This window comes from Mesoplodon mirus (assembly GCF_964341445.2).
Source record: "Mesoplodon mirus genome assembly, chromosome: 14".
In the NCBI taxonomy this organism is placed as follows: domain Eukaryota; kingdom Metazoa; phylum Chordata; class Mammalia; order Artiodactyla; family Ziphiidae; genus Mesoplodon; species Mesoplodon mirus.
In genome coordinates this window covers 53,609,741-53,623,712 of record NC_138990.1, presented here as the reverse complement: position 1 = coordinate 53,623,712, position 13,972 = coordinate 53,609,741, and the positions used below count along the sequence as shown (strand labels likewise).

At 40.6% G+C, this 13,972-nt stretch overlaps 1 protein-coding gene across 3 annotated transcripts in view; it reads right to left on the bottom strand.

The window, feature by feature from the left end:
• CRIM1 (cysteine rich transmembrane BMP regulator 1) overlaps positions 1-13,972 on the bottom strand; it is a 209,741-nt gene that overhangs the window by 74,480 nt on the left and 121,289 nt on the right. For all 3 annotated transcript variants that reach the window (XM_082641894.1, XM_082641895.1, XM_082641896.1), the window contains 2 exons: positions 5,397-5,579; positions 2,528-2,725 (listed from right to left, as the gene is read on the bottom strand). In XM_082641894.1, coding sequence (XP_082498020.1) covers positions 2,528-2,725; positions 5,397-5,579 — 381 coding nt within the window. The remainder of the gene's footprint in view (positions 1-2,527; positions 2,726-5,396; positions 5,580-13,972) is intronic.

Here is a 13,972-nt window from a genome sequence, read left to right as displayed (position 1 = left end):
ATTAGTTAACTGACTTTAAAACAAAAACAAGAAACAGAAGATAAATTAGTTCTCTGAGAACTAAACAATGGGACCTTCTGCAAGGCTGAGACCAGCAGAGCCTAACAGCTTGGAATAAAGATGCCGAGTCTGGTGAAGAGAAGGAGACAACCTGAATGTGAGGCCTGAGAAGCAAATCGAGGATGAGTCTCAAAGGCATCCTTCCCCCAAGGTCCTCAAATTCAGGGGAGAGGGCAGATGGGAGATCACATCAAAAACACCTGAAGTAGTTGTCAAACTGCAAAGGATCTCCTCCCCTGTCATCAAACTCCTGTGTGTCCCAACACAGGGCCAAAAGCCAGAGATGAAGAGAGATATAAGGGAACTAGAAATAGGGGCAGGAGGAAACTGAGATGATCCCTGGGAGCAGAGGAAGCAGACAAAAATGTAGTTGAATCTGACAGACTTCAGTTGAACCCAGCTCAGCCATATATTGGCAACTGACCTTGGGAAAAACTATCTAAATCTCTCTAAACCCTAATTTCTTCATCTTTAAAATGGTATAGTAAGGCCTTTGGCAGAATGTTGATGTGAGGATCAAATGAAATCAGGTACAAATAAAAAACACTTACCCCACAGCACCTGAATGCAGACAGTCTGTTTTTCCTGGTTTAATTTTAAAACAGCCTAAATAGTTTCTTTGAAGTTTACTAGGAGTTGTCCCTTATTTAGCTTTGTGTCCGATGTGGTATCTGGATTACGGAAGGTTCTTAATAAATTTTTTGGAATTAATGGCTGACCCAAACTGTCACTCTTTTCTCAAACAGTGGAAGGTAAGATTACAACGTGACCCAGATGTTGCAGAGACCAAACTCTAAGTGATCAAACTAACATCTACCTCCTACCCAAACATCTATATGACATAAGACTAAATCAGTTTCTCATACATATAATATATATTTTTGTCTATTCACCAACCGCTTCCCTTCTCTACTCACCACAATGGATATGCTAATGACGGCCAAAGATGAGGGCAAAGGATTTGCCTTTCTTACTTTTTAAAAAAAAGGCCCTATTTTTTTAACAAGTTTTTCAAAGTCTTATTTTCAATCTAGACTCAAGACTCATGAAGTTAAAGGGTTACTGTTTACTGGATTTTATATATATGTTTTTAATTCTTCTTACATTATCATGCACATACATATACTTAAATATTTCAAACCAATAACAGATTGCCCCTAATTCTTAGGGATAGATATTCCCATCTTTATCTGCTTCAGCAGGGCATCTTTCCTTGTAAAGCTGACCATACATCATCAAACATATTATTGCACACTCCTTTTTCCAGCACTGAAACGCTGCCTTCAGGGGATAGGAGGAGTATATGTGCGAGGTGGGTGGGTGATTTCCACAAAATTGGTCATCTGGAAGCTATAAAGTTTTGGAGTGTGGCAGCTGCATTCTGAGTAGAGTAACGGTGAGGGAATTGGTGATGTCAATAGAACCAGAATCCTCCAGCTTAAATTTTTATATGATTTTTAAGGTCTTTAATAATTCTAACCCCTCAGAAGTTAATGAAGCCAGTCAGGCAAACTCGGAAGTCTGAGTTGATTAAAATTTCGGTAGAAGCAAAAAGACTTCTTTACAGAGGACTCAGTCTACTTGACTGAATTTCTGAAAAGACCCGTCAGTTCCTTAATAGCTGTTTTAAAAAATTCTAGAAGGATCCATCTTCCACAAGGACTAATTTTTGACCCACTTTAGTTCATTTCACTATGCAAATGTGCTTCTTAATGACGGACACTCTCTATTGGAACTGTCAGTATAGATATTCAATCTCTTGTTTGTACTAACAGACATGGATCAAGGATTAAGGCTGACTTTAGTAAGTATGCGAAGAATCTTCCCAGGATGGGGGAAATGGCCTGGAATAGCGGTTGGGATGGAAAGACTAGTCCAGGATATCTCAGGCTCTCTCCATTAAACAGGAAGAGAGGTAGTGAATGCAGGTAACCAAGACATAAGAAAAAGCCCAAAAGGAACTGCAAAGCCACAGCCATCGTGATATTAGAAGCAGAATGGATGCTCAGGGTGAGGACTCCAGGCAGTGAAAACCACCTTTGATGGCTCCAGGTTTTTCTTCTAGCTGCCAGGACTCTTGGGCTTATGGAAGCATTACAAGTTGAACAAGCTATGCTTTGAGTCATGGGTCTTATTTCCAATTTCATTTCATTTCATTGTGTTGACCTTTGGATGTTAATCAGGCTTGCGGTGAACTGAATTAAAATGTATATATTCCTTGACTGTAAAGTATTCAGATAAGCATTATCTGCAGTGGCAAAATAAAGACCACACTATTCTCACTGTAAATGTGTAACATCTCCCCCAAATGATTAGTTTGGGCTGTATAATAAATTCATCTGCAACTGGTAACAGCACGAAGCAGACATTATGCCTGAGGAAACAGAAAACAAGCAAGCACACACGGGTAGAAGCTTATCCAACATGAGATATTCGCCAGGGGCTCGTTAGAATCGACAAGGGTTACCTTCACACACAGGGCAACACTCCCCAGGCACTTTGACGGGGTTCATGCAGCTCTGTCCGCAGGCCGTCGCGACACAGTGGGGTTCTCCGTTGATGCACTGGCAGAACGTGCAGTCGTCCTCCCGCCACCGGTCCCCGTGGGCACGGATCTGACCATTGGCATAGCAGCCAGCGGGATTATTGAAAGGATACACGGGATCTAAATTAAAACGTGAGTTCAGAGTAAGACTGAGGGCATTCTACATCTTATCTCTGCCTGCACCTAGAGACATTTTTTCCCCAGGTTCTCGTCATCAGCAGTTCTTTTCCAGCTGTGCTCAGCAGAAGCTCAGGGCCGCAGGAGGTGTCTCTAGGGGGACATGCAAAAGCAGCTGTCATGCTGAATTTCTGTCCACCCATCCTGACACGGCACACAGGGCAGGGGATCTGAGGCATAAAAACCAATGTGCAGGTGTTATCATTTCATAAAGGTGCAAAACTTCGTGGATGGAGCTGTGGGTTGGTCGTGAGAAAAAAATGCTGATCCATTTTAGGCTCTGATGATGCCTTCAGAGTTGTCAACTGAAATGTTTACTACACCTCCATTTTACCTCCTGTAAAGTGGAAAGAAGAATGCCCCACCTAACTTACAGTGAGCCTGTTATTTCTAGGACTAACTGAAGTCTATCTCACGGTGCCTGGAGGCACAGAGAGGTGTATACAGTTCCCTGCTGTGGCCTTATTCAGGACAGGACTGACACAGCTTCTCTAAACCATACATGGCACCGCTTGTACCCTGGAGGGAAAGCTGTGAACCTATGCCATTTTCCTCCCCCAAGCTGAGCAGTCAAGCAGCAGCTGAGGCTGGGGAACGCAGGTAGCCAAGGATAGCGTAAAAAAGTTTTCTGAGGTTGCTGACAAGCACATAAATAAAAAAATCCCCAAATATCCTTATAAATGAAAGCAACTAGATAAATCACTCAATGTTCTTTTTCAGAAACATAAACTCTGGCCTCAAGAAGCAAGTGCTGCTGTGCTGGAAGCAAAGTCCAGGCGGTTCCGAGTTTGGTCCTCTTTATTCCAAAGAGGTAGTAGGGCCTCACAAGAGAGTGAGAGGCCCAAACTGAAAGCCACGCAGTCACAGCTTCAGAAGGGCAGTCTGCCAGGGATGCAAGCAGCCAAGAGACCTGAGCTAGATAAGACTTTGTAAAATTTCTTTATAAAAAATATTACACTGCATACTTCATTTCTACTTTGAGCCTGGACCTGAATTCCAGGAAGTGAGACATAACCGGATCTATGCCCAGACAACTCATGATGATTATTACACAGAGGTCCATATCTATGTTTTTACATGACCAACTGCTACATAGTTTCAGAGACTATTACACACGGCGGGTAGTACCTAGGGAACAAATCAATTGGGAAGGTTAAAAGTTTGATGTGACTTTCTTAAAATCCCTGATGACACCTAAAAAGTGAACCACCTGGGCTTCCCTGTTGGCGCAGTGGTTGAGAGTCCGCCTGCCAATACAGGGGAAACGGGTTTGTGCCCCGGTCCGGGAAGATCCCACATGCCGCAGAGCGGCTGGGCCTGTGAGCCATGGCCGCTGGGCCTGTGCGTCTGGAGCCTGGGCTCCGCAACGGGAGAGGCCACAGCAGTGAGAGGCCCGCGTACCCACCCCCCCACAACACACACACAGTGAACCACCTTTCTTCTATGTTAGCAAAAATAATTTCTAACAGGGAAGATGGCCTCCCTGTTATGAACCACTGTTCAATGTTAGGAATGTAGTTTGCATACTCTAAGCAATTTCATATCTTCAGTATTATGTGGTAAACACAGCTCAAATATTGAAAAGAAATGGATTTAGAAAACAGAAAAAGTTATGGAACATGGCATGAAATTCTGTCCTCCCACTTCACGTGTGGAGGTAAGGGCAGGGTGAGTGTCAGACATGAGACGGATGTGCCTGACTCCAGACTGAAGGTCTGTGGTCCGGGCAGGACAAGAAAGCTCACGCGATCCTCCTTTCTGGGGAAACAGTGTAGTGCAGTTAGACCAGAGCCACAGTCTGGCACTCACTGTTCCTGGCTTCACTGGAAACTCAGACAAGTGACTACTTTTCTGATTATCCTGATCCTTAAAATGTGTGGATTATAGTATATGATATTCAGAGTTATTATTCTGAAATGTTTATTATTTCTGCATAGGAGAGACAGGAGGGTCGAGCCTGTTGGAGGAACATGGACCCATTATTTCTTGGAGGTAAAAGGGGAATAAAGAGAAAGCAGGCCCTGGGGATCCTTCTGCCAGGGCCACAGTGGACATTTGTCTGGGCCTTGCCCTGGTGTCACCACCATGCCACACCATGACCCCACTCTCACCACCACACATTTTCAAAGGACGGGGAGCCCTGCTCTCACCTGGACTGGCATGGGTATCAGAAAGGAAGCAGGGTCGGTTCTTCTCTGAGCTGACTGGCTAAGGTGGTCAGTGACTAGGGCAGCCCTGTCCTGGCTGAGCAATCTGAGGGGAGCAGGGTGGGTGGAATTCTGATGTCAGGATGGAGAGCAAGTCCCAGGACTTGCCAAGGAACTGCTGGAACCAAAGAGGAGGAACAGAAAGCACCTCCGGGAAACCTCATGTCCATCTGTGCAAACAGGTGACCACCGTCTACACCCAGCGTGTAACTTCCCTCAGGGAAGTACTGACAGTTTCACACAGTCTACCTAGCATTATCGAAGTCCTAAAAGGTAGACCACGGTGACAAAAAACGGAAACTTCTTCAATCTTCCTCTATTTTGGAGTGAGACTGAAGTAGGTCAATTTTGATATTAAGTCCCTAAACCATGTCTCTTCTTATTCTCTGACTGGCACCTGTCCTTACCTTCACACACAGGGCAGCACTCCCCTTCGGGCACATAGTATCTCTCGCAGTTCAGCTCACCACACTGGGCGGTGAAGCAGATGGAAACACCCCCTTGGCATCGACAGAACCGACAGTTGTCCATTCGAAACATATCCCCATCACCATACTCCACGTTGTTGAATACACAGGCTGGCTTTGTTTCTAAAGGAGTTAAAACAAACAAGGCAGGTTCAAAGTCATTTCCGAGTGGTGTCCTTTCATATTTTTCAAACAGCCTCTAGAAAATACTGTCTGACAGCAGGTTAAAACTTGATGGAAATTTACTACACTCAATATAATTTTTTACAACAGAAGCAACAAAGCAATGCAAAGTAAAGTAGAATAAAATAAATAAAACACATCACTATTCTCATTATACCAAGGAATCGAAATTCCTCTTAGTAAAATCTATACTGGCGCCCCCTTATCCCAAATAAAAGTAACCATGTGACCATGAAACACATTTCTGATTTGTGCTTTAAAAAGATTTTTTGTTAAACAAAACGTTTGTTTTGTTAAATCATTCTCTACCCTCAAGTAAATGATCCTGCCTCCACATTAGGTTTTGTTCTGCCTCAAAAAATTTATTTAGGCCTTTTAAGAGGTTATGTTCTTCTGTTTCTCCAGTGTTTTCTCCTAAATTCTTTTTTCTATCCTGTTTAATAATCTGTAATTATAATAGTGCTTGGCCTTTAAAAAAAACACTTTCTACATGCATTACCTCACTTAATCCCAATAACAAAGGTCTGATGTAGAAATACTTATCCTGAGTGCAGAAGTGAGGAAATCCTGGGTAATTTGCTCAAAGTCACACATTTAGCAAATGATAGAAGCAAAAACAGTAGCTCTTCAACTAAAACCTTGTACTCCTTCCATTGTGTTTCAAGGCTATGTTCTGCTAAGGACTCAAAGCCCTGCACTTAACAATTCTCATAATGACACCAATGATTTTAAATTGTTTCTCTGCCCTAAAACACTCTCCCTAAATCCATTTCTTAACTCTAATTTTGGCTGACTTAAAAGAACTCCCACCAGACAAAGACATCACAAGAAAAAGAAAACTATCTCTTATAAATACAGACATAAAAAATCCTCAAAAAAAAAAAAAAAAACTAGCTGACTGAATCCAGCAACATATAAAAAAGATTATATACCAAGTGGGATTTATTCCAAGAATGCAAGGTTGGTTTAACATCCAAAAATCAATTAATGTAATACAGCATGTCTATAGAATAAAGGAAAAAAAACACAGGATAATCTCAGTAGACATAGAAAAGATATTTGACAGAATTCAATACCCTTTCATGATAAAAACGTTCAATAACTTAGGAGTGGAAGTTGTTAAACAGCAGCTTGATAAGTGGCATCTATGAAAAACCCACAGCTAACATCATACTTAATAGTGAAAGGGTGAATGCTTTTCCCTTTAAATCAGGAACAAGACAACGATGTTCACTCTCACCACTTCGATTCAACTTTGTACTGGAGGCTGCAGCCAGGGCACTTAGGCAACAAAAAGACATAAAAAGCACATGGGCTTCCCTGGTGGGGCAGTGGTTAAGAATCCGCCTGCCAATGCAGGCGATATGGGTTCGATCCCTGGTCCGGGAAGATCCTATATGCCGTGGAGCAACTAAGCCCGTGTGCCACAACTACTGAGCCTGCGCTCTAGAGCCCGTGAGCCACAACTACTGAAGTCCACGTGCCTAGAGTCCGTGCTCTGCAACAAGAAGCCACCGTGATGAGAAGCCTGCGCACCACAACGAAGAGTAGCCCCTGCTCGCTGCAACTAGAGAAAGCCTGCGTGTAGCAACAAAGACCCAACACACCCCAAAATAAATAAATTAAAAAAAAAATCACCCATATGAGAAAGTAAGTAGGAAAACTCTCTCTACTTGCAGATGACATGATCTTGAATTTTAAAAGGTTCTAAAGAATCTACTAAAAAACTAGTGAACAAAAAATTCGGCAAGATTTCAGGGTACAACTGCAACTCAAATAAATTGTATATCTACACACTAGCAAAGAACAATCTGAAAATGAAGTTTAAAAAAATTCCATTCACAGTAGCATTAAAAAGAATAAAACATTTAGTAATAAATTTAATAAATGAAGCACAAAACTTGTACTTTAAAAACTAAAAAACATTGTTCAAAGAAAGTAAAGAAGGCCTAAATAAATGAAAATATATTCCATGTTCATGGATTGAAAGATAATATTGTTAAGGTGAAAATATTCCCCAAATTGATCTATATTTTCATTGCAATCTCTATCAAAATCCTACTTGGTTCTTTTGTAAAACTGGCAAGCCAATCCTAAAACTCATATGGAAATGTGAGGAACCCAGAACTGCCAAAACAACCTTGAATAGAAGAACAAAGCTAGAGGACTCACACTTTCTGATTTCAAGACATACTACAATGCTACAGTAATCAAGACACTGTAGTACTGACATCAGAATAAATATACAGTTCAGTGGAATTGATTAAGAGTTCAGGAACAAACTCTCATATTTAGTGATTTTTAACAGGGTGCCAGGATAATTCATTGAGGGAAAGAATAGTCTTTTCAACAAACAGTGCTGGAGCAACTGGATATCCACATGCAAAAGAATAACAATGGACCACTATCATACCATATACAAAAAATAACTCAAAATGAATTACAGAACTATGATCTAAACGTAATAGCTACAACTATAGAGCTCTTAGAAGATAACAGGAGTAAATCTTTTAGACTTTGTGATTAGGCAATGGTTTCTTAGATACGACACCAAAAGCATAAGCAACAGAAGAAAAAATAGTTAAACTGGACTTCATCTACTTTTGTGCCTCAAAGAACACCATAAAGAAAGAAAAAGATAACCCACAGATTAAAAAATATTTGTAAATATCTGATAAAGGACTTGTATCAGAATATATAAAGAACAATAAAAACAACCCAATTGAAAAATAGCAAATATTTGAATAGAAATTTCTCCAAATAAGATACAGAAATGGCCAAGAAGCAGATGAAAAGATGCTTAACATCATTACTTATTAAGGGAATACAAATCAAAGCCACAATGAGGGCCTCCCTGGTGGCGCAGTGGTTGAGAGTCCGCCTGCCGATGCAGGGGATACGGGTTCGTGCCCCGGTCTGGGAGGATCCCATATGCCGCGGAGCAGCTGGGCCCGTGAGCCATGGCCGCTGGGCCTGCGCATCCGGAGCCTGTGCTCCGCAACGGGGGAGGCCACAACAGTGAGAGGCCCGCATACCGCAAAAAAAAAAAAAAAAAAAGCCACAATGAGACATCACTTCATATCCTAGGATGGCTAAAATGAAAAACATATAGATAATAACAAATGCTGACAAGGATGTGGAGAAACTGAAACTCTCATACATCGCTGGTGAGGATGTATATGAAACACAGAGTTACCGGAGGATCCAGCAATTCCCCTCTCAGGTATAACCTTATCCAAGAGAAATGAAAACATCTATTCACATAAAAACTTGTACACAAATGTTTATAGCAGTGCTATTCATAATAACCAAAAAAAACTGAAACCTAAACATCTATCAACTGATGTATGAATAAACAAAATGTGGTATATCCATGTAATGAAATATTTCTTGGCCATAAAAAAGGAATGAAATTCTGATATATACTAAAACATAAATGAACCTGGGGAACATTATGCTAAGTGAAAGAAGCCAGTCAAAAAATACCACATATTGTATGATTCTATTTATATAAAATGTCCATAACAGATACATGTATAGAGACAGAAAGTAGATTAGTGGTTGCCTAGTACTGGAGGGTTTGGGGGAAATGGGGAGTGACTGTTAATGAGTTTGGGAATTTTGGGGGGATTGACATAAGTGTTCTAAAATTGATTGTGAGGATCAAACAATTCTGTGAATACATTAAAAACAGTGAATTGTGCAACTTCACTTGGTGAAGTGCATGGTATGTGTCTCAATAAAGCTGGTAAAATAAAAGTACTTCCAAGCTAAAGAAAGTTCTCCTGAGCTAATGCACCCTGTTTAATAAGATGGGAAAAACCAGTTCATGATACACACAACTCTCATGGGCTCCTCTGTCCTAACGTCATTTCTCCATGTCACCTTGGATATTGGAAATATTTGAGACTTTCACTGCATTTTAATTTGAGTATATTTACATTTGCTTTGTACTTGGACAAACAAGTACTTTCTCATTTGATTTTATAACAATCCTGTCAAGAAGACAGAACAAATATTAATAGCCACTTCTTCAATGAGGAAAATGAAATTTAAGGAGATCAGGTAACTTGCCTAAAGTCACATAACTAGTGTGAGATGAGCTGTGTGTATATATTTACACAGGCAGTAAATGTGCATGTCTGAACCTCTTCCCTAGTGTTGGCTGGATATACTATTTCTTTTTTCAGAAAATTCATGTCAGAAAGAATCATCTTATTACAGCTCAGAATTTATTATACTTTTAGCTAACATACTGAACTGGGCAGCTGGACCACAAGTTCTCAAGTGTAGAAAATGGAGTGCTTTTTATCAATCAAATTTGCATGCTGTGGAAGGAGGCAAAATACTGCATTCTAACAAAATGCTGAGCTTCCATTCAAACTGAAGAAAAAAAAGTATTTTAGAAACCAATTAATATTAATTATCAATACTTATTTGCCTTAATCAACCACAGCTACCATCTGGGTGAAGCCACAAATCTTGGTGTGAGATTTGAAGGAGTGAGAAGGGAAGGCTGTGGTTATGAATAAAGCAGCTCCAGATGAACTCACTTTTACGGTGGGTTGTGCAGAAACATGAGCGGGAGGGGATGGGATTGACAAGAGTTCCATTTCACTAGCTAAGGCACAGAGAGCAAGGGAATGGAATTTAGAGAGATGGAGAGTCCCAGAAAACACAGCCTTGAAAACACAATCGATTCTTTAGGATTAAAAAAAAAAAATCACACGACATAATGAAATCCCTATTTGATGCCGAGACAAATTTATAGAAGCTCTTCAGAAAGGTGCATGATAAAAATGGCTGGCAGTGGTCTTTGAGGAGCAATGACCAATTACTTCTTCACCTGCTGGGGATACATGTGAATCTTAGAACCCTATGGAGTTTACCACTACCTCTATAAGAGGACATTTACCATGGACAGAGAAGAGAATAATATTACAAATAAAATAATTTACTGTGTAACTTGTACTTATCAATGCATAAAAGTGCATATGCATTGAGATGCACAAAAGTGTCTTTTTAGGTATTTCTGCACGTTTTTTGTGTCTGTCCAATTAAATTTTATGTTTCTCAGTTCTGGAATACTCTCTTCCCTCTTTAACATATTCCAGAACTCCTGAAAAAGAACCTTATAGACTGTTAATAGCTTCTACTGCCTGCCAAATTACACTGATTGGCAGATGGTGATAAGTATATAATTTTAGCAAAGGAAAAGACTAAAATGTAGAACTTCACATCAAATGTGAAAATGGAGAAAAAATCCAAATAGGTATACTTCTGTTGCTTTTTCTCTTTAATATCTCAGTAGGAAATGGCTAGTGTCTTGCCTCTGGTCTCCTTTCACTGGGGGTAAGCTGTATAGGAAGCAAGTGGGCAGACTTAAGAAGTCAAAAGAGAGACAACTATATGAAAGAAGAGAAATGTCTGAAAATTTCTCCATAAATCAGCGACAAACTGATGTAATCACAAAGACAGGGTACATGAGCTTCCAGAGAGCTGAAGGAGGAAAACACCTTTTCTATGGGGGGGGGGGGAAGCAGGGTGTGTGTGCTAGAGAATACCAGGCAGATACTACTTCAGGATAAGGGAAGGGGAACAATACTTACAAAATAGGACTGCAAAAGACTGTATCACTGTTAAGCAAAATTAGCTTGATAAGACCCCAGGAACACAACAGATGCTCAATAAATGCATACTGAGTGGCATATTTCTTTCAAAGTGCCATATTCTCTCCATCACTGTAGAAGTAGACATTATGTCCCTAGAAATATTACTGAGTATTATTGCTAAACAGACAATGGGTTATCATTAGAAGTTTTTGTACTAATTTTCTTAACAAACTGCAGGTCTTAGTTTTCTAGGCCCAAATTTTACATGAGGAGCAAGCTGACTTTGGGTATGGCTCTCCTGTGACTGACGGATTTGACGTGTTAGTGTGTCTGATGCTGGAAGAGTCAGTTAGTGGCTACAACACTCAAACCATGACGTTCTAGTTTGGATTTTTGTGCATGTACATTGGACAGCTGATCATATCTAAGCAACCAAATGACTGTTTCCATATTCTGTACATGGATGACTTCCCTATTCAAACCCAAATGCCTCTAGAAATGAGCGAGCTGGGCCAGTGTAAGGCAATAGGGTGTACTGTAACCAAATGGAGAACACATGTCCATCTAAAAGTAGAGGCCATCACTCAGATCCAGCTGACTGATGACAAAAGTTTTGCTTATGGGCAGGAGCAGACACAGAACTGTTTCTTGAAGAAGACCTGGGATTATTCAACACTGCTGTGGAGGTCATACTTCTAGGGGATGATACTGATGTCTTCTAAGTTTACACAAAAGGAGCTCAATCATACCCACCTGTTCCTTTGGTTTCTAAACAACAGGGTTCTCATTCAACCAATACCTCACAGGTCCTCCTTTCAGCCCTCAGTCACAGACCATAACAATCCGATGGGCAACTCTCCCATCCTCTCCCCCAAAATAAAACCAAACCCAACAGAAAAGAGAACGAATATTTATGGAGAATCCTCTTTCCATCTATTCATCTAGGCTAATGCTTTCAAAACTCAAGAGTTCTTGAATTCTCTGTGAATATTTTTTAACCTTCTGTGTTCACTATAATGCTTATCTTAAAAAAAATAACGTAAGCATGTGGATCACCTGGATGGCAGCTTAGGAGCCGAGTGCTGGCAGGCAATCTCTGTTTCTGCACATGGGGTTAGTTAACATGCAATCCACTGTCTCCTGAACTGGGGTTCCCAGATCTATTCCTACATGTTCCTACATGTTTGGGGGTTTCTCAAAATCAATAAATAGTCCTCTAAGCACCCAGGTTCCAGCCGGGTGTCAAACTCACCTCTGAAAACTGCCTTCGCTGAGGTGTATTTTAATATTTTGCTTTCACTTTTTATTGAGAAGAGTAGCCAGAGGAAATCTGTTTCTGCATTTAAGGGATTAAAGCAACTAAGGATAGGATCTACTGTGTCATCCAGCGCTCTCTTTTCAAGCTTCCATATGAACAGAGGGTTGCCCTGTTCAGCAGGCTTCTTGTCTCTAAAAATAAGAACTGCAGATCTGATTCTATCTCCTTTTTCACTTTGATGGCCAGGACGCTGGGGGCCTAACTTGACGTTTAACTCCAACAATTAAATAGACAGATGCTATGGCCTGCATACCTGTAGGCACTTTCTTTTTGCTTTTCATTTTCAACTTTTACATACAACTCTACGGTTCTGATTCTCTTTTCTCATTAATATTTTACCACTGTGTTATTGTATCTGTTCTCAGTGTAAAGTTGCCTCAAAGCCTTTGTGCATAAGCAAGGCTTTCTATATATATATTTTAAAAAGCCATATATATATATATATATATATATGGCTTTAAAAAATATGTATATATAAAATAGACCTCTGCTCGTCTGGGCAATGATAATGAATTTTTGATATGTAATATCCTCTAATGGTGACCTTATGACAACAGAAAGATATTCCCAGGGCACCAGTTGCCAAATAAACAAACACATACACTTACATATGAATATGGGTATGTGTGGAGGGGAGGTGTGTGTATGTGTGTATGTATATGACAAAAAAAGTGAAATACAGGCTTTGAAACAGAATTCCATAAACACTGTTCTGTGGGATTTTGAATCCTCAGAGGACTGTAGTTTCTAGTCTCATCTACAATTGAATGACTAATATAGAAATAGACACACTGTAGCAGGACACGAAATAAAGCAAAGATCACCCAACCAATTTATGGTGGCAAGAAAGAGGCAAACACCAGAAAGCCTGTGACTGCTTTGTCATCTCAACATTTTTGCACAGCTGAAGGCAAGTCCTGTTCCTGAAGTCAGGGCTCTATAAATGGGGGCAAGGGCACTGAGGGGGTGGGGGGCAGTTATCAGCTGTCCAAACCGTATCACACTGGGGAGAGATGTAAAGTTAATGTCCTGATGAGAAAGTCATGACACTTGGGTTTCTATAATCAAGAAGCAAGGAAAGAAGAAAGGCACTCCTCTTCCTCACCCAGAGGATACAATGGCAAACTGTATTACTAGAGGTGATATTTCCTGGGGACAAGAGACCTAAGATTAAAGTGTAGGGCAGTAAAAGATGGCGAATTCCCACAAAGTAAGCCCTCTATGGGCTGATAATTAACAGCCACTCTAGAGGGAACTAAGATGATATGAATCAGATCACTTGCTCACTCACCCACCCAACTACCCATCAGAACCTGGGTGTACTCTGAGAGGCAGGCGATGTGCTAATAACACAGACACAAGGATAGATTCTCTGTTCTCTGGCAGTTCAGATTCTAGCATGA